Raw genomic sequence first — 20,924 nt, 5'->3', positions numbered from 1 at the left:
AGTAGTAATAAACAGCTGTTTTAGGAGCATCTTTGCAATAACAATGTAAGTAGCTCAGAAGTATATGTTGTGTATGAAATAATACACACATATGTGTGTGTGTAATATAATACTTATTGAGATGTTATAGGTAAGTGGGACTGAGACATAGAAGGAGGAAGGGAAGTGATAAATAGGATGCTGTCAGAAGGACCATGTAAATATTAGTCTCAAATTGCAGTCACAACATTGATTAATACAATGGTGTGGTTATGTTGATTTATTTGTTTGAAAAAGTTGATTTGGCCGGGTGTGGTGGCTCATGCCTGTAATCCCAGCACTTTGGGAGGCCGAGGCGGGCGAATCACGAGGTCAGGAGTTCGAGACCAGCCTGGCTAACATGGTGAAACCCTGTCTTTACTAAAAATACAAAAAAATTAGCTGGGCATGGTGGCGGGCACCTGTAATACCAGCTACTCGGGAGGCTGAGGCAGGAGAATTGTTTGAACCTGGGAGGCAGAGGTTGCAGTGAGCCAAGATCCCACCATTGCACTCCAGCCTGGGCGACAGGGCGAGACTGTCTCCAAAAAAAAAAAAAAAAAAAAAGAAAAGAAAAAGTTGATTTATTTTTGAGACAGAGTCTTGCTCTGTTTCCCAGACTACAGTGCAGTGGCATAATCACAGCTCACTGCAGCCTTGACCTCCTGGGCTTACGCAATCGGCCCAGCTCAGCCTCCTGAATAGCTGGGACTACAGTGATGTGCCACCATGACCAGCTAATTTTTTAAAATTTTTTCTAGAGATGGGGGTCTCACTTTGTTGCCCAGGCCTCAAGCAGTCCTCCTGCCTTGGCCTCCCAAAGTGCTGGGATTACAGATGTGAGCCATTATGTCAGGTGCAAAAGTTGATTTTGCCTACAACTTTACCCCATGTGCTTAGGGCATTAGAGTCAAACGTGATTATGTTATCTTTGAGAGACAAATTTCAGGATTCATGCACAGATACAGGCTCCTCACAGAGCTCCACAATTTATGCCCAGAGTCTCAATGAGGACCCTCACTTGCACTTGTGCTGTCTTCTGCTCTCTGTTTTATTGATGCTCTCTGTTTATGAGCCATGAAGAGGGGTGTCTTTCCGCTGACCCTGCTGTCAATGACACCTGTGAGAATGTGGCTACTATGAGTAGCTCTGTTTCCCACAGTTTTAAAATATGCTGACAGTGCCATCTCTTCTTCCTCATGGAATCAGAGCTAAATCACACCCCTAAGTGAAGTAGGAAAAAATGCTCCAATCCTTGGCTCCATGACCAGGGATATGGGGTCACTTATGGTGAATATCTTCCTTTAGAGTTGCTGACTCTTGAAAACTGTGCAAAGATCACAGGCTTTTAAAACTTTTTAAAATGTAAGAATATTCAGCAATCATTTTTCTATGTGCGAGAGGGACTTCCACACTCTTATTTTTCTGTTGACTGAAACTGAAAGCACAACCTGTGCCCCAAGACCTTCAAAGTCCCTCATGAAATCATGCCTTTTGCTTTCTGACTGAAATCCTCCTTTCTATAACGGCTCAGGTGTCATAGATACCCTGAACTGAGCTTGCGAGCCTGGTATGCTAGATGCCCCTTCTCCCAGCCCTTTCTTTACCTCACACATGTCAAGTCATCCAAATATATCTCTAGGGTCGTGGTGTCCTAGAGTACTTTCTGAGATGCCGAAACGTTCTATTATCTGTGCTGCCCAATATGGCAGCCACTTCTGGCTATTGGGTTCTTGAAAAGTGGCTAGCATGACTGAATAACTGAATTTAAACATTTATATAATCTTAAGGAATTTAAATTTAAATAGCCACATGTTGCTAGTGTTTGCAGGTCTAGCCATTTTATTTTTGCAGCATTCTCTAACATTTTCATATTCACGCCTCACTCAACTGCCAATACCATGCTGTGGTATGTCAGTCAAGATATCTTTCTCTTCCTTTTTGTGAAGAGCCAGCCTGGATTCAGGTCTCTGCTAGCAAGTTCCAGAGCTGGTCTCTGAGTGATCCTTAGCCCATTTATGCCGCAGGTGGCAATTTTTTGAATTTTTGCATGAGTGAAAAATCAGACCTTGGCGATGACCTCGAGCAGTGGGATATAAATAACTCCCACATGCTTAGCGTTCCAAAAATGGAACCCTTGGCATAAGTGGGTTAAGCTGAGCTAACCACCCCCACTTCCCTTTTCCAGAAACCTGAAGGCCGCCCTACGTTTGCCGAGCTGCTGCGGGCTCTCACAGAGATTGCGGAAACCTGGTGACCGGAAACGGAATGCCAACCCAAAGAGTCATCTTGCAAAACTGTCATTTATTGTGAATATCTTCACCATATGGGGTCACTTATGGTGAATATCTTTCTTCAGAGTTGCTGACTCTTGAAAATAGTGCAAAGATCACAGCTTTTAAAAGTTTTAAAAATTTAAGAATATTCAGACAATCGTTTTTCTATGTGTGAGAGGGACTTGCACACTCCTATTTTTCTGTAAAATATTTCACATCCCAAATGTGAAGAAGTGAAAAAGGCTTTGCAGCAGTCTTCATAGTGGTGCTCTTCATGATCATAGCCCCAGGAACCCTTGAGGTTCTTCTTCACAAGACTGAGAGTGTTTCCTTCTTGAAGACGGGTGACATTCATCACTTCAGTGATCCATGCATAGAATATGAAAATAAATTCTTCCAACTCATGGGATAAAGGGGACTCCCTTGAAGAATTTCATGTTTTTGGGCTGTATAGCTCTTTACAGAAAATGCACCTTTATAAACCACATGAATGTTAGTATTCTGGAAATGTCTTTTGTTAATATAATCTTCCCATGTTATTTAACAAATTGTTTTTGCACATATCTGATTATATTGAAAGCAGTTTTTTGCATTCGAGTTTTAAACACTGTTATAAAATGTAGCCAAAGCTCATCTTTGAACAGATCCTGGTGACATTCTATTTCCAGGAAAATCCGGAACCTGATTTTAGTTCTGTGATTTTACACTTTTTACATGTGAGATTAGACAGTTTCAGAGGCCTTATTTTGTCATACTAAGTGTCTCCTGTAATTTTCAGGAAGATGATTTGTTCTTTCCAGAATAGGAGACAAAAGCAAGATAGCCAAATGTGACATCAAGCTCCATTGTTTTGGAAATCCAGGATTTTGAATTCGAGATGAAACAACCAGTAATCACAGTTAAATCTTAACTTTGCCTGCACTCTTTGTAGGAATGATCAGAAATTTATCTTTATCATTCTGAGTGCTTCAGGAGTACAATAGGAAGAAAGATACTGGAGAAAGCACAAGTGTAATTACCATGAAGTCTAACAACAGGAGCCCATTATTTGCGTACTGTCCCACCCTGTATCATGGTTCTCTGGGAACAAGCTTTATGATTCTCATTAGAGTTTAAATTGTTGATTATCAGTAGTTGCGACTTTTAAATTATATTTCCCCCACTCAAAGAATGGTATCTTTATATAGCAATGACATTCAATAAATGTGTATTATTTCTAATGAGAATCAGTTACAAGAAGAGACTTGATAGTTCAAGTAGTGGTCTCAGAAATGTTTGGGCCGAATGTGGTGGCTCATGCCTATAATCCCAGCACTTTGGGAGGCCGAGGTGGGAAGATAGCTTGAGCCCAGTTTGTGACCAGCCTGGGCAACAAAGTAAGATCCTGTCTCTATTAAAAAAAAAAAAAAGAAAGGAAAAGAAAAAAAAGCTAGGTATAGTGGTGCATGTACGCACGTAGTCCCAGCTACTTGGGAGGCTGAGACAGGAGCCCAGGAGGTCAAGGCTGCAATGAGCCATGATTGTGCCACTGCACTCCAGCCTGGGTGATAGAGCAAGACCCTGTCTCAAAAACAGAAACAAGTTTGTATGAGATGCTAGGCTGTTTCTGAGACTATCACACCCCCTTTCCTATGACTCCTGTTATGGTGAGGAGAGACAGAAGGCTCTTATTACTGAGACTTCAATTCACATAACATGAATTTACATAAGATAGTCTAGCTCAAGAAGACATGAGACTACTAAACAGCAAAAGCAGATGGAAGGGAAGTCAATGTTATGACATAGGAAATAATGTAGTATCAATATATGGCTGCAGCAAGTTTCCCTTTCCAGGTTTTACTCAGCTTGGAAGTCCCCATTTCTCTCAAAAAGAAAGAAAGAAAGAAAAAACCCAGCAAAGCCAAACACTGAAAAGCTAGGACTGAGTATGGAGCACCTGCCATCACTATAGATGTACCAGGTACAGAGCAAAGAGTGACACCCAGAGGTAAATCATTCTAAGAGGGCAACAACTATGACAGTGCCTGGCACTTCTAAGAGGGTGCGGCACTTCTAAGGTGCTAGGCAGCTCTATTCCTTTTGTTTTAACAACTCGGGAAAATTTGAGGTACCAAATTAGGAACAAGAATAACTGGGGTTATGTCCTAGGTAACTAAGAGTCCAGATAATGTGTGAAGTTTGAATGTGCATGGAAAGAGATTTACCATTCTTTGTCTAACTAAACAAGAAAGTTTCTTTAAGAGGTAGTCAGCCAGATGCAATGGCTCATGCCTGTAATCCAGCACTTTGGGAGGCCGAGGCGGGTGGATCATCTGAGGTCAGGAGTTAGAGATCAGCCTGGCCAACATGGTGAAACCCTGTCTCTACTAAAAATATGAAAAGTTAGCCAGGCGTGGTGGCATGTGCCTGTAATCCCAGCTACTCGGGAGGCTGAGGCAGGAGAATTGCTTGAACCCAGGAGGTGGAAGTTGCAGTGAGCCGAGACCGTGCTACTGCCCTCTATCCTGGGCGACAGAGTGAGACTCTGTCAAAAAAAAAAGAGATAGTTATACAACTTCTCCTGGAAAGGAACTATGTTTTGCAACCAATCTTAATATTAGTTATTGATCTGAGGGTTCTCTGGGTCATTTGAGGTGAGATAGTGCAATATTTAAACAGCTCTGCATAAGAAATGAATAGGAGGTTTAGGGGTCAATTGTAGAGTCCTAAAAAGGAGAATATAGGAGGTCAACAGAGAGCGAGGAGGCTCAGAAAAATGGAAGGAATTTGGAGGCCAAGCGGAATATATAATCAGTGAAAATAACCTTTTGGCAAGAATAGATAAGGGAATTTAGTAAACTTTTTATTGAAGTGCAATACATGGTACCAACATGGTATTGGTAACATGTTTGGACTGGCAAGCAAACTGATGAGATACAATAGCATTTAGCCTACCACTAAATTTGCTTAGCTTTATAGTAGGATACAGGACAGGAAATTAAGCATGCATGATGTTTGGGTCCCTCCTCACCTGCCTAAAGAGTGTGCATGAGCTCGTGGTATGTGGATGAGGTTGTGGTATGTGGGGTTCGCCTTGATGCAAAGAAGCTTCTACCTGGGTTTCCAACCAGTCATATAGGCCTACAGTTCACAGGTCTCCCAGCCCCATGTACTGTCCCATAGATTGTAGGTTTCACAGTGCACAAAATGGATGTCTGTCCCTGATACCCAACATTCCAAATTTATCTTAATTTGGGTCATTTACAGGAAACTTGTGCTGGGATAAGACAAACCTAAAATTTCCAAGGCAGGCTTAGTTCTGGGAGAAAAATGGTACAGACCCGCTATTAACTCTTTGCTCACGCATACATAAAGAAAACTACACAAATCATGAGTATATAGCATTATTGATATTGGCAAAGTGAATACATCTCTGTAACCAGACTCAGATCAAGAAATGATACATTCTGGCCAGGTGTGGTGGCTCGCGCCTGTAGTCCCAGCACTTTGGCAGGCCAAGGTGGGTGGATCACCTGAGGCCAGGAGTTTGAGACCAGTGTGGCCAACATGGTGAAACCCCACCTCTACTAAACACACATACACACCCACAAATTAGCCAGGTGCAGTGGTACATGCGTGTAATCTCAGCTACTTGGGAGGCTGAGGTGCACAAGTGAGAATCGCTTGAGCCTGGGAGGCAGATGTTGCAGTGAGCCAAGATGGTGCCACTATACTCCAGCCTGGGCAACAGAGTGAAACTCTGTCAAAAAAAGAAAAAGAAAAAGAAAAGAAAATAAAGAAAGAAAACATTCTAGAATTCCAGAAGCCATTCTCATTCCCTATTTAAGTCACTGACCCAAGAGTAATTAATATCCTGAGTTCCAACACCGTGGATTTGTATGGGCTATTTTTAAACGTTCTATAAATGGAATTTTATGGTATGTTTGTTTGATCCATCTATGTTGTATGTAGTTGTATTTCATTTATTCCCATTTCTGCATTGTCTTGAATTGTACAACTATTTTACATATTTATCTATTCTAATTTCAATGGATATTTGAGTTGTTTCCAATTTTTAACTGTTTTTTAAAATTATACTTTAAGTTTAATAAACATATGTGTGCATGTGTCTTTATAGTAGAATGATTTATAATCCTTTGGGTATATACCCAGTAATGGGATTGTTGGGTCAAATGGTATTTCTGATTCTAGATCCTTGAGGAATCACCACACTGTCTTCCACAATGGTTGAACTAATTTACACTCCCACCAACTGTGTAAAAGCGTTTCTATTTCTCCACATCCTCTCCAGCATCTGTTGTTTCCTGACTTTTTAATGATTGCCATTCTAACTGGTGTGAGATGGTATCTCATTGTGGTTTTGATTTGTATTTCTCTAATGACCAGTGATGATGAGCTGTCTTTCATATGTTTGTTGGTCAAATAAATGTCTTCTTTTGAAAAGTGTCTGTTCATATCCTTTGCCCATTTTTTGATGGGGTTGTTTTTTTCTTATAGATTTATTTACATTTCTTGTAGATTCTGGATATTAGCCCTTTGTCACATGGATAGATGGCAAAAATATTCTCCCATTCTGTAGGTTGCCTGTTCACTCTAATGATAGTTTCTTTTGCTGTGCAGAAGCTCTTTAGTTTAATTAGATACCATTTGTCAATTTTGGCTTTTGTTGTCATCGCTTTTGGTGTTTTAGTTATGAAGTCTTTGCTCAAGCCTGTGTCCTGAATAATATTGTCTAGGTTTTCTTCTAGGATTTTTATGGTTTTAGGCCTTACATTTACATCTTTAATCCATCTTGAGTTAATTTTCGTATAAGGTGTAAGGTAGGGGTTCAGTTTCAGTTTTCTGCATATGGCTAGCCAGTTTTCCCAACACCATTTATTAAATAGGGAATCCTTTCCCCATTGCTTGTTTTTGTCAGGTTTGTCAAAGATCAGATGGTTGTAGATGTGTGATGTTATTTCTGAGGCCTCTATTGTGTTCCATTGGTCTATATATCTGTTTTGGTACTAATGCCATGCTGTTTTGGTTACTGTAGCTTTGTAGTATAGTTTGAAGTCAGGTAGTGTGATGCCTCCAGCTTTGTTCTTTTTGCTTAAAATTGTCTTGGCTATATGGGCGCTTTTTTGGTTCCATGTGAAATTTAAATTAGTTTTTTCTAATTCTGTGAAGGAAGTCAATGGTATCTTGATGAGAATAGCATTGAATCTATAAATTACTTTGGGCGGTATGGTTATTTTCACTATATTGATTCTTCCTATCCATGAACGTGGAATGTTTTTCCATTTGTTTGTGTCCTTTCTTATTTCCTTGAGCAGTGGTTTGTAGTTCTCCTTGAAGAGGTCCTTCACATCCCTTGTAAATTCTGTTCCTAGGTATTTTATTCTCTTTATAACAATTGTGAATGGGAGTTTGCTCATGATTTGGCTCTCTATTATTGGTGTGTAGGAATGCTTGTGATTTTTGCACATTGATTTTGCATTCTGAGACTTTGCTTATCAGCTTAAGGAGTTTTTGGGCTAGGATGATGGGGTTTTCTAAATATACAGTCATGTCATCTGCAAACAGAGATAATTTGACTTCCTCTCTTCCTATTCGAATACCCTTTATTTCTTTCTGTTTCCTGATTGCCCGGGCCCAGGACTTCCAATACTATATTGAATAGGAGTGGTGAGAGAGGGCACCCTTGTCTTGTGCCGGTTTTCAAAGGGAATGCTTCCAGCTTTTACCCATTCAGTATTATACTGGCTGTGGGTTTGTCATAAATAGCTCTTAATATTTTGAGATATGTTCCATCAATACTTAGTTTATTGAGTGTTTTTATCATGAAGGGGTGTTGAATTTTGTTGAAGGCCTTTTCTGCATCTATTGAGATAATTATGTGGTGTTCGTCATTAGTTCTGTTTATGTGATGGATTAAGTTTATTGGTTTGTGTGTGTTAAACCAGTCTTGCATCCCAGGGATGAAGCTGACTTGGTCGTGGTGGATAAGCTTTTTAATGTGCTGCTGGATTCAGTCTGCCAGTATTTTATTGAGAATTTTCGCATCGAAGTTCATCAGGGATATTGGCCTGAAATTTTCTTTTTTTGTTGTGACTGTGCCAGGTTTTGGTATCAGGATGATGCTGGCCTCATAAAATGAGTTAGTGGGGAGTCCCTCTTTTTCTATTATTTGGAATAGTTTTGGAAGGAATGGTACCAGCTCATCTTTGTACGTGTGGTAGAATTCGGCTGTGAATCTGTCTGGTCCTGAGCTTTTTTTGGTAGGTAAGCTATTAATTACTGCCTCAATTTCTGAACTTGTTATTGATCTATTCAGAGATTCGACTTCTTCCTGGTTTAGTCTTGGGAGGGTGTATGTGTCCAGGAATTCATCCATTTCTTCTAGATTTTCTAGTTTATTTGCGTAGTGGTGTTTGTAGTATTTATTCTCTGATGGTGGTTTGTATTTCTGTGGCATCAGTGGTCATATCCGCTTTATCATTTTTTTATTGTGTCTGTTTGATTCTTCTCTCTTTTCTTCTTTATTAGTGGTCCATCTATTTTGTTAATCTTTTCAAAAAACCAGCTCCTGGGTTCATTGATTTTTTTGAAGGGTTTTTCGTGTCTCTATCTCCTTCAGTTCTGCTCTGATCTTAGTTATTTCTTGTTTTCTGCTACCTTTTGAATTTGTTTGCTGTTGCTTCCATAGTTCTTTTAATTGTGATGTTAGGGTGTCAATTTTAGAACTTTCCCACTTTCTCCTGTGGGCATTTACTGGTATAAATTTCCCTCTAAACACTGCTTTAGCTGTGTCCCGGAGATTCTGGTACATTGTGTCTTTGTTCTCATTGGTTTCGAAGAACTTATTTATTTCTGCCTTAATTTTGCTATTTACCCAGTAGTCTTTCAGGAGCAGGTTGTTCAGTTTCCACGTAGTTGTGCAGTTTTGAGTGAGTCTCTTAATCCTGAGTTCTAATTTGATTGCACTGTGGTCTGAGAGACAGTTTGTAGTGATTTCTGTTCTTCTGCATTTGCTGAGGAGTGTTTTACTTCCAATTATGTGGTCAATTTTGGAATAGGTGTGATGTGGTGCTGAGGAGGGTGTATATTCTGTTGATTTGGGGTGGAGAGTTCTGTAGATGTCTATTAGGTCCACTTGGTCCAGAGCTGAGTTCAAGTCCTGAATATCCTTGTTAATTTTCTGTCTCGTTGATCTGTCTAATGTTGGCAGTGGGTTGTTAAAGTCTCCCGCTATTATTGTGTGGGAGTCTGAGTCTCTTTGTAGGTCTCTAAGAACTTGCTTTATGAATCTGGGTGCTCCTGTATTGGGTGCATATATATTTAGGATATATATATATATATATGTATGTGTGTGTGTGTATATATATATATATATATAATATGTAATCACTGAGAAGTTACCTCTTCTTATTGCATTGATCCCTTTACCATTATGTAATGCCCTTCTTTATCTTTTTTGATCTTTGTTGGTTTAAAGTCTGTTTTATCAGAGACTGGGATTACAACCCCTGCTTTTTTTGCTTTCCATTTGCTTGGTAAATCTTCCTCCATCCTTCCTCCATCCCTTTATTTTGAGCCTATATGTGTCTTTGCACATAAGATGGGTCTCCTGAATATAGCACACCATGGGTCTTGACTCTTTATCCAGTTTTCCACTCTGTGCCTTTTAATTGGGGTGTTTAGCCTGTTTACATTTAAGGTTAATATTGTTTTTTCTGAATTTGATCCTGTCCTTATGATGCTAGCTGGTTATTTTGCCCATTAGTTGGTGCAGTTTCTTCATAGTGCCCCGTGAGTTCTATTGTTCTTTTCCTTTCAGGATGAGCTGCCCCTGGTCCTCTGCTTCTGTCGGACATAGAAATCCCCCTCACAGGAGTCCTCCCTGCTGACCATGGGCTCAGTCCCCAGGGCCTAGCCACTGCTCTCTAGAAAGCTATATCCCTTAGTGCTCAGCCTTTCACACATTCCGGGACCACTTTCCCATTCTCGGTACTGTGGAGCCTGGGCCTTGACCCTTAAAACAAAATTATTTTGACACTTGTTAAAATGATATGGGAGACTTTATTTGAGAGTATTTCAAATAGTAGAGAGAGACTGAACTCAGCTCTGACTGCAGCAAAGACAGCTGGGGTCAGTAGATATGAAATAGTAGAGGGATTTTTGCTAAACTGGCTTAACAATATTGTAACTAAAGGCAGGTCAAGGACTAAGATATTAAGATATCAAGGGTGAGGAATTTGATCAGATAACAAGGGTTGGGGACTTCTTGCTAAACTGAGTTAGCAGGATTCTTGCTAAAGCCAGGCCAAGGATGGACCTAAGATAAGGCCTAGGTAAGAAGAGGGCTCGTAGAAAGGTTAACTAAAATTTGATCGAGAAGGGAATCTGTTACCATCCCTTATATTAGCTTCCAGTCTCAGGAAAGCCAGCCTCTCGCCTCCAGATCAGTACATTTCTGTTTCATCTTTAAGCACCACCCTCAACCCACTCTGGATGTCACAAAATGATATCCAGATTGTCTTCACTGGATCTAAGTCTCAAACACTATTTTCATTCTGGGGAACTTAGGTGTTATAAGAAGCACAAACCTTGTGAATCACAATCCTGCCTTTTTTTCCTGGGATGAGATTAGGGAAGGAGATGCTTTATTAGTTTTTGATGAACTTCCAAACTTTCAAAACCAAACGAAATGTCTTTTTATTAGTGAGTTGCTTTTCCCTTAAAAACATACACAGTTCCTTTACCCATATTGTACTTGTGCTCTTTCCTGTGTCTGCCTTGAATTGTGTTACCATGGGAACATCTTCTAGACACTAGCAACACTGAGGGTGCAAGTAGGGGCAATATGCTTTTCAGGCTTCCTAAGGACAGGGTGTGTGGTATGTGCAAGGGGCAGTTTCTCAGCTGTCTTTGGAGAATCTTCTTCATTCAGACTCTAGTTTCTCCAGATCCAAGTGTTCTTGGATCTCAGCGCAGTTCACATTTTGGGCTGGATAATTGTTTGTTGTGGGAGGATGTGCTGTGTGTTGGAGGATATTTAGTAGCATCTTTGGCCTTTACCCACTAGATGCCAATACCCCTCCCCCAGGAGAAACAACCAAAAATGTCTCTAGAACATTGCCAAATGTCCCCTGGGGGATGAGAACCACTGATTTCATTACCAAAGGATCTTGACCTGGGTTTAAGGAGGTTCATGGACTTGGGTGGAGAAAAAATTACATTTTTATTTTTATTAATCTCTAAGCTTTAGCATTTCCCATAATTCTAAATGTGAATTCACATTTGGAATTCTAAGTGTGAATTTACATTTAGAATTATGGGAAAAAACAAAACTCTAGTACTTTCTATAAGCAGTTTCTGTGACTTTGTCAAAATATGAAAAACTATTATTTTCATATCATGTGGGAGTTTTTTCAACTTTCTCAATTTACATTCATCACTACTTCAAAGTTGTGATAGTTTTTAGAACTGTCACTAGATCTTGTCATTTAACATAATAAAAAAGACATATTATGAAAACACACATTTGTTTTTTAAATATTTTGATAACTTTATGTCAATATAATTGGTTTCATTTTTAGTTCTATGTACTTCTATTTTATGCATTTAAAAACATTATTCCAGCTAGGCATGGTGGTACACGTCTGTAGTCCCAGCTATTCAGGAGGCTGAGATAGGAGGATCACTTGTGCCCAGAAGGTCAAGGCTGCAGTGAACTGTTTGTGCCATAGCACTCTAGCTGGGGCAACAGAGCAAGAACCTGTCTCAAAAAAAAGGAAAAAAAAAAATTATTCCAAGAAGGAGTATAAAGCCTTCCCTAGACTTCTAAAGAGATCTGCAGCATAAAAAAAAGATTCAAAACTCTTCTGTATCCAATAGGATTTCTGAATCTGGAGGGATGTATGCTGGGCCACACACAACCAATCAGCCACTTACTGTTGGCTACAAAGCAGACCCATGAGGATTTAATTTTGGCCAGTCCAGCAAGCTGATTCTCTGATGTGCATATCCAACCAAGCCTTTTTCACCCCAGATATTGTCGGGACTGGCACTTGGTTCTGGTTTGCATGTCCCCTTTTCTACTGGCCTTGAACCCTCTATGGTGGGATCCAAGACATGATGAGTGAAGAGCCTCAACTGCCTCCGTGTTTGGCAGCAGAGAGAGAGAAGCTGGCTCCAACCACCCCCTCCAATTGGCCTGGGGTTCATCTTCAGATGGGCTCTTGAGCCTCTCTTTTCCTCTGGAGCCACACCCCAGCTAGTTGAAGGGAGATAAAGTGGGTGAATCATATCTCTCTGGAGGCAGGGTGGCTCCATGCCACTTTCAAAACAGGACAAAACAAAATCCAATTTGAACTGGCATTTTTGGTTGTTACCACCAGGCAGGGTGTGCTACTGGCATCTAGTGAGTAGAGACCAGTGATGTTGCTAAACATCCTACAAAAAGCACATATCCCCACAACCAAGAATTATCCAGCTCAAAATGTTAACAGTTCTAAGGCTAAAAGGGATATCATTAGACCCTGTGACTGTGAAGTCCAGGGGTGCAGACATTCACCCTGTTATCATCCTTCCAGCTCCATTTCTCATGTCTCGGGCTGCCTCCTCTTCCACCCCTCCCAGATGAAAAGTGGATGTTGTGGTCACATACCTTACCTTGACATACTATACCATCCAGAGGGAGAGAACGGCTCTGTCCCAGCATTTCCACCAGAGTCCTGAGGTTCTCTCTGACTGGATCAGATCCACACGCCCTCCAGGAACAAATCTCTGTAGCTAGGGACATGGAATGCTTTGACTGGTTTGGACTTGGGCACATGTTTCCTCAAGAGCCACGGCTGGAATCCATTGACCTTGAAAATAGAAAATAAGAGCCATTCAGAGGGTCTGGAAAGGGGAGTAATAAATGCTGGGATGATAATCAACAAATACCAAATGCTCGTCTTTTCCCAATTCCCCTCTTGTTTTCTGGCCATTTTGCATGCAGTCCATCATCTTATCTTTTCTCTTCTTTTCTTCTTTTCTTTTCTTTTTCTTTCTTTCTTTCTTTCTTTTTTTTTTTCAGACAAGGTCTCACTCTGTTGCCCAGGCTGGAGTGCAGTGGTGTGATCTTGGCAACCTCTGCCTCCTGGGTTCAAGTGATTCTCCTGCCTCAGCCTCCAGAGTAGCTGGGATTACAGGCATGCGCCACCACACCCAGCTAACTTTTGTATTTTTTGGTAGAGACGGGGGTTTCACAGTGTTGGCCAGGCTGGTCTCGAACTCCTGGCCTCAAGTGATCTGCCTGCCTTGGCCTCCCAATGTGTGGGAATTGCAGGTGTGACCCACTGCACCTGGCCCCACCATCTTATCTACTAATACATTGGAATGCTTCAGCTATGACCTTTGTTTTTCTAGCACAAATTATCTCAAACATGATGAGTAAGTTGGGAGAAGGTTGTCAATATTTAGTGCCGGTTGGCCAGTTTCCGTTTTCTCTAGTACTTTAACATTTTGAAGTGATCTGGGGGCAAATTTTCTCAAAATTAGACAGCCTTAACAATATATGAAGATCTTAAGAAAAAGCTGACAATCCTATGCAGGTACCTTCCTTGAGTGCAAGCAGTGGTGGATTTGGTGGCTTCCACCTCATGGAGCTGTCTGGGAAAGCTGAAGTTGCAGTTGAAGAATCTGCTTGGATTGGAGCAATGTGCTGGGCTTCCTTTCTGTACCTGGACCTACAACCTCACTGAGCTTACCTCCTGCTACTCTCCCATTCACCCATGTGGCCTCTGGCCTCCCTGCTGCCCGCTGCACATGCCAGTCCCCTCTCATCTCAGGGCCTTTGCACCTGCTGCTGTTCCCTTTGCTGGCAATATTTCTGGATCTCTACATGGCTCACTTCCCCATCTCCTCCAGGTCGTTGCTCAACTGTCGCCCTCTCCTTGACACTTTCTCTGACCACCTCCGATTGAAATCACAACCCCACATGGGCATTCCCTGTCTCCGTTCTCTGTATCATTGTTCTCTACAGCTCTTAACATTATATAACAAATCATACAGTTTTTTTTTTTGTTTTTTTTTTTACCTATTTCTTTGGTCTACTGTCTGTCTTTTATCCCCACCCTCTTTCAACTGTAACATTTGTGAGGGCAGGTATTTTTGTCTGCTACATTCATTGTTGCATCTCTAGGTCCTAGGACAGGGCCTGGCATAGAGCTGAGCTAAGTAAGTATTCACGGCATGACCCAGTGAAAAAAAAGTAGTGGGATCACCCAGAAGCTTCATTTCCCAGAGATGTGAGATCCAATCTGGTAGGCAGCTTCCTCTCGGGATTCTGGGCCAAGCCATTGCATTTCTATAGAGCAATAGGCTGTTTTTTCATCTGGTTCCACGTGACAACCTCAGGTGGTCATTGGCCTTCTTCTTTTTGGTATAGATCTTACTTTTTCCAGAACAATTTGGGTTTACACACAACTTTCTGTATCTCCCTTTCTCTGTTTAAATAGACCAAGAAAAATACACTATCTTAGGGACTAATATCAGATTAATAGAAAAAAAAAGACACCTGAATACATCTATGGAGAAATACAAATCCATATTTTATAAACAGATAAATACTTTGGGCTGGGCACGGTGGCTCATACCTGTAATCCTAGCACTTTGGGAGGCCGTGGCGGGTGGATCACCTGAGGTCAGGAGTTCAAGACCAGCCTGGCCAACATGGTGAAACCCCATCTCTACTAAAAACAAAAATTAGCCAGGCGTGGTGGCAGGTGCCTGTAATCCCAGCTACTCGGGAGGCTGAGGCAGGAGAATCACTTGAACCTGGGGGGCGGGGGCTGCAGTGAGCCGAGATCGTGCCGCTTCACTCCAGCCTGGGTGAAAGAGCGAGACTCCATCTCAAATAATAATGATAAGAAGAAGAAGAATACTTCATAGAAGAAGCAGATTATCCTTACGTCTACAGCAGGAATGGAAATTTCCTCACACTACTGTTAGATGTACAGACAAACTGTAGCTCTTTCATTTTGCCTGTAACTTCTGTAGATTTCCTCATGTGTCCCTACTGGCTGGGTAGGGCTGGGGAAACTTGATTGATTTTAACCCTATAACTTTAGCTCAGTGCAATGATGAAAATATTTTCATTCAGTAAAATGGATAGGCTCTTAGGTCTTGCTTCTCCTTTTCTGTTTCTGCCCAACACAGCATCTGGGTAGAGCAGGGAAAGGGGGAACTTTATCTAGGAGTGAAATCCAACATGATTAACTGATTTGACACAGACACAGACCTGTTGGAGTGGATGCTAACAGCTAGCAATTAGCAGCCCTTCCAATGCAGACTGTGACTCTCAGAGCTGGCAAGGTGACCTCACGGTGGTGAAGTGAAGGGGAAGGGCTGTTTGTATTGGAGCGGTGTCCCTTGGCACCTCTGATCTCCACGACATTTCTTATCATCCTAGTTGCTGCTTATCCTGCTAGCTTTTGCAGGTGGAGTTGGTGACTGGTGTGGACTGGTCTTTCCTGACTTGGCCAGGGCACAGGAGTTCTCCCTGGCTGATTTGACCTCGCCCCAGCTCTTGCTGGCACTGCAGGCTTATGGTGTAAGTTTAGACTCTGCCACAGCCTTCATTGGCCCCTCAGCCTGGGCTGCAGATCACCTTGCTCTTGAAGGGTGAGTGCCATGTCGTTTCTTTGGGAAATGACTCAACTCAGCTGCTTCCAGAGGCCCATCTTGAGCACATGTGGGAGCTTCTGGGTCCTGTCCCTACCACACAGGGACTGAGAATAGCTCAAAAAGCCAAAACTTTACAATTTTGCTCTCCTGCCTCTACCCTCACTCCCCTGCTGAATCATGCTGTGCTGCAGAGTTTATCCATGGCTGCTTTCCAGACAGTTCGTGGGGCAATTCCCTCCAGGAATCTGAACACAAGGCAGAGTGCAAGCCTCCCTGCCCTTGCCAGTACCCTTTACCTGGCCCTCCTGCCCCTGCAGTATCTTTAACCCATCTAATATCACTCTCCCTCTTCTGCCCGCAAACCACTGGGCTGGAGAATGTGAGTGTTTCACTTCCTCTTCCTGGTGTGGTTTTCACACACTAGAATGATCTGAGAGCTTTTCAAAAATACCATTGCCCGTGTCTCACCTTCTCATCCCCCTTCATCCCCCCAGTTCTGATTTAACTGCTCTTAGGGGGACCCAGGCATTGGTAGTTTTAAAACCAGGCACCGCAAGTGATTCCAATGGGCAGCCAGGGTTGAGCGTTGCTGTTCTGGGGCAGTTGTTATTAAACGTCCCTGCCTATTAAAATCTTGTGGGAGCTTTAAAAAATCCTGATGCCCAGGCTGCACCCCAGGCCAATTGAATCAAAATATCTAGGGAAGTCACTGGTATTTTTAAAGGCTCCCTGGGCTATTCCAATGGCAAATGTGAAAACTAGGGTTCTGCTAAGCCAGTTCTTTTCAAACTTTAATGCATTAATACATACAGTCACCTGGGGACCTGGTTAAAATGTAGATTCTGATTCAGGAGGTCTGTGGTGGAGCTTTAGATTTTGAATTTCTAACAAGCTCTCAGATAATGACACAGGTGCTGGTCCTTGGACCATATCATTCTTCCCAGGGTGGCGTTTGTCCCCCAACTCCCTTAACTAACAGGATTTCAGGAAGAGGGAAACTGGCTTGTGGGTAAATAGAAGTCTTTCAAAAGGATTATACCCATAATATATGGCAACAGACAGCTTCCCAGTGGACACTGGGTTTATATTCCAAAAGTCACCTACAACTCTCTATTCTTCATGTTTTGGAAGGCTAAAATACTCAATTTTTTGGGCCCTCTCATAGCAAGCACACCATATGAGAAAGTTCCATGTAGTGAGATATAGCTAGAAGTGCCTGGGGACGACTTCCTTTCCCAAATACAAAACCCAGGTCTTAATAGAAGGAAAAAAAATTTTTGTGTCTTCCTGCTTGGAATATGGCTTTGGGACCTGGAAGTAGCGCACCCATCTGTGACTCTGAGGAAATGGGCATGAAGATGAAGTCCTGGAGACAGGGTTGCCAAATAAAATATGAGACAACTGGTAAATTTGAATTTCAGATAAATAATGAATCTTTTTTTTAGTGTACGTGATGTGGTCACCCTCTATATTGTCATCAACCCCAGAAATGGATGAACCCCTTACCCCAAATTTGGTTCAAAGATTGGGATTATTGATGCCATACCCCAAGAGGGTATGAAAAGGTTTATGACTCATATAATGAGGCTTTCTGAGGAGCACAGGGCAGGCTCCCAAGCAGGTCTGAAAATAGGTTGAGCAAGTAGGGAGGGCAGGATGCCTTGGGGTTTTATGAAACGGCTGAGGCCGGTGTGGTTTGAACTTCCAGCTGGCATGGAGGAAGGGAATAGTTTGACTTTCTTATCATCTTGTCCAGATGTAGGGAAGAAGGGGCAGGGGTGTGTTGGGCTTGCAAGTCGTCAGCAAATATGGAAAACAAAGTCAGACTCTTTATTACCATAACTATGTTAAAAATATTTTATGGGACATGCTTATACTAAATTTTTTCCATTCTTTATCTGAAATTCAGGTTTAACTGGATGTCCTGACCTGTGTTTTTATTTGCTAAATCTGGCAGTTCCACCTATGAAGTAGAAAAATAGAAGGAGCCTGGTCCCTCCTAGTGATCTTCAGATGCTGCATTGATTCTGAGTTGCTCACTTCCAGACTTTTTATATGAGACAAGGCATTGGTGGTTTTAAAACCAAGCACCCCAGAAATCAGAGTGCTTTATTTAAGTCTTAAGAAATAGGACTTAAGTCTTATTCCTAAATGTTGAATTTCTGCTGACTCGTCTGATGGCAGCTAGTGGGCTATCCAATTCCACTTAGAAATCTTTATCAAGCCCTTAATTATATTGATGACTCTAATAGGAATGGCTATTGTGGATGCCAAGGACGGCACTCAAAGGCAGCTTTGCTACTTCGTAGCTTCCTAAGTTCTTCACCAACTTGTGCCTCCTCTTCTGTAAAATGGGCATGATAACCCATATTTCACACAGTTGTTAGAATTAAATAAGATTGTGTGTATGAGATACTTAGAACAGTCTCAGTACTTGATAAGTCTTAGCTAATATGTACTTATTTATTTGAATTAGTTGAATTGCTTGCAGTAAAAATGTTATGGACTGAATGTGTCCCTTGTCTCACCCAACCAAATCCATTATATTGAGACCCTAAGCTCTAATGCGATGGTATTTAAGATGGGGCCTTTGGGAGGTGATTAGGATCAGATGAGGTCCTGAGGGTGGAAACTTCATGATGGGATTAGTGCCCTGATAAGAAGAGATGTCAGAGGCCGGGCACAGTGTCTCACACCTGTAATCCCAGTACTTTGGGAGGCTGAGGTGGGTGGATCATGAGGTCAAGAGATTGAGACCAACCTGGCCAACATGGTGAAACCCCATCTCTACTAAATATACAAAAATTAGTTGGGTGTGATGGCGCAAGCCTGTAGTCCCAGCTACTCAGGAGGCTGAGGCAGGAGAATTCCTTGAACCCAGGAGGTGGATGTTGCAGTGAGCTGAGATCACGCCACTGCACTCTGGCCTGGCGACAGAGTGAGACTCCGTCTCAAAAAAAAAAAGATGCCAGAGAGCTTGCTCTAGTCTCCTTCCCAGCTCCCCCTCTCCGCTGGGCGCACAGCAATAAGGCAGCTACCTGCAAGCCAAGAAGAGAGCCGCACCAGAACGGAAACTTGCTGGTGCCTAATCTTGGACTTCTAGCCCCCAGTGCTGTGGGAAATTTCAGTTGTTTAAGCTACCTAGTTTATGGTATTGTGTTAACGGCAGCTCAAGCTGACTAACGTAAAGATATTCTATGTTAATTTTCATGTAAATATCTTAGATATGTTATTAATAACATTGTTGAATTCCCTTTGTTTTTCAAGAAAGTATAACTATCATTGTTGGGGGAGGGTGGGAGCAGATTACGTACCTTATTTCAAAGATGGTCAAAATCTAAGAAATCAAGAACAACCACAACCACAGAATGTGTATATCATTATTTCAGCACTTTTTTTGTAAAGCAAATCTGAAATTGGGATGTGAATTTTAATAGGCGAGGTCTTAGATTAGATCTGTGGTTTTCAACCCTAGTTGCATATTCAAATCATCTGGGGAGATTTTAACAAATATTGTTATCTTGATCCTACCCTCAGATGTTCTATTTAATTGGTCTGAGGTGGGGCCCAGGCATGAATCAGACTGACCTAAGGAATAGGTAATTTAATTAATTAATTTGTTTGTTTGCTTGTTTGAGACAGTCTCACTCTGTCACCCAGGCTGGAGTGCAGTGGTGCAATCTTGGCTCACTGCAACCTCCGCCTCCCGGGTTCAAGTGATTCTCCTGCCTCAGCCTCCCAAGTAGCTGGGATTAAAGGCGCCTGCCACCACGCCTGGCTAATTTTTGTATTTTTAGTAGAGACCGGGTTTCGCCATGTTGGCCAGGCTGGTCTCGAACTCCTAACCTCAGGTGATCTGCCTGTGTAGGCCTCTCAAAGTGCTGGGATTATAGGCATGAGCCACTGCCCCAGCAGGAATAGGTAATTTTAAAGTAGATTTTAAAACCCTCTGCAGGTGAAGGTAAATGTACAGCCAGGGCCAAAAACATTAGATTAGATAAAATACTTTATGTACAAATGTTTACTCTGGGTTGAGGCTTCTTGTGAGGTTTATTAAAAAGTGGATCACAGGGAGAAAGATATCCCCTCAATGCTGATGACTAACAGCTTTTCAACAGGCTATCGCTGGTTAACTTTCCATGTTTTAGCTAGTTTCCCTGCTAGTTCACTGATGGATAAGGGTTAAAAGCAGTTGTGTCAGCCACCAGAATAGCTATGGATCAAAGCTAAGTAGAGCAGAGGGAATACAACGCTATGTAACAGAGAGCCAGAAACCCATCAGGGAGCTTGTGGCTTCTCCTCACTTGATTTCAATAGTACCAGGACTCTGGAACAAAATACTAGAGGTGCTGAGAAACTGGTGGAATTCTACACTATGTATCTCATCAGGAGGCTGTGCTATGTGCAGAATTCCATGAAACCTTAGCAAAGAGCCAGAGAATCAAGTATTTTAAAAGGGGATTTTTTATTGTGTGGAGTCTGCTGGTTGATTAGAGAAATGACAATCAGGTGAGTATATTTCTGACTAAAGTCAGTGTTATCTGGTCTGTTTGGTAATGAAATTGAGCATGTTTCTGCTTAGCTACATATTTTGCATCTCGCCCTTTATATTCTCATTCATGATGATGAAGTCACCTTTCAGAGACACCAGACACATACATGTGTTTGATGGCAGTGTTTATTCTTCACTCTGTTGGACTGTGAATTATTTAGATATTGTGAAAGTAGATCACGCATTTACATTGCAGGTATCTCCTTTCTCCAGCCCCTGCTATCCCACACTGAACAGCAAAACAAAGAGTAACACTTTATCTAGTTTTACTAGTTCCTCCACGCTTTTTACTTTTCCTTTTTGCTGCAGGTTAATCTTCAATCAGCAGGTCTCCCCGTAAGAAGTGGAACTGTTTTGTGTAACCTGAATTGCGTTGAATTCCTTAGGTCTGTCTGATTCTAAACCAGTTTGGTTCTCACAGT

The 20,924-nt window shown here is 41.8% G+C and overlaps 1 protein-coding gene across 1 annotated transcript in view; it reads left to right on the top strand.

The window, feature by feature from the left end:
* The window catches only part of TXK (TXK tyrosine kinase), a 49,889-nt gene extending 43,606 nt beyond the window's left edge, over positions 1-6,283 (top strand). Inside the window, exon 14 of the mRNA XM_054485115.1 lies at positions 2,207-6,283. Within this exon, the coding sequence (XP_054341090.1) occupies positions 2,207-2,275 (69 nt within the window). The 3' untranslated portion in view covers positions 2,276-6,283. The remainder of the gene's footprint in view (positions 1-2,206) is intronic.
* The last annotated feature ends 14,641 nt before the right edge of the window (positions 6,284-20,924 follow it).

The sequence above is a fragment of the Pongo pygmaeus genome, chromosome 3, assembly GCF_028885625.2.
Source record: "Pongo pygmaeus isolate AG05252 chromosome 3, NHGRI_mPonPyg2-v2.0_pri, whole genome shotgun sequence".
In the NCBI taxonomy this organism is placed as follows: Eukaryota; Metazoa; Chordata; class Mammalia; order Primates; family Hominidae; genus Pongo; species Pongo pygmaeus.
The sequence above is the reverse complement of the archived record's forward strand: the minus strand, read 5'-3'. Positions and strand labels throughout refer to the sequence as shown.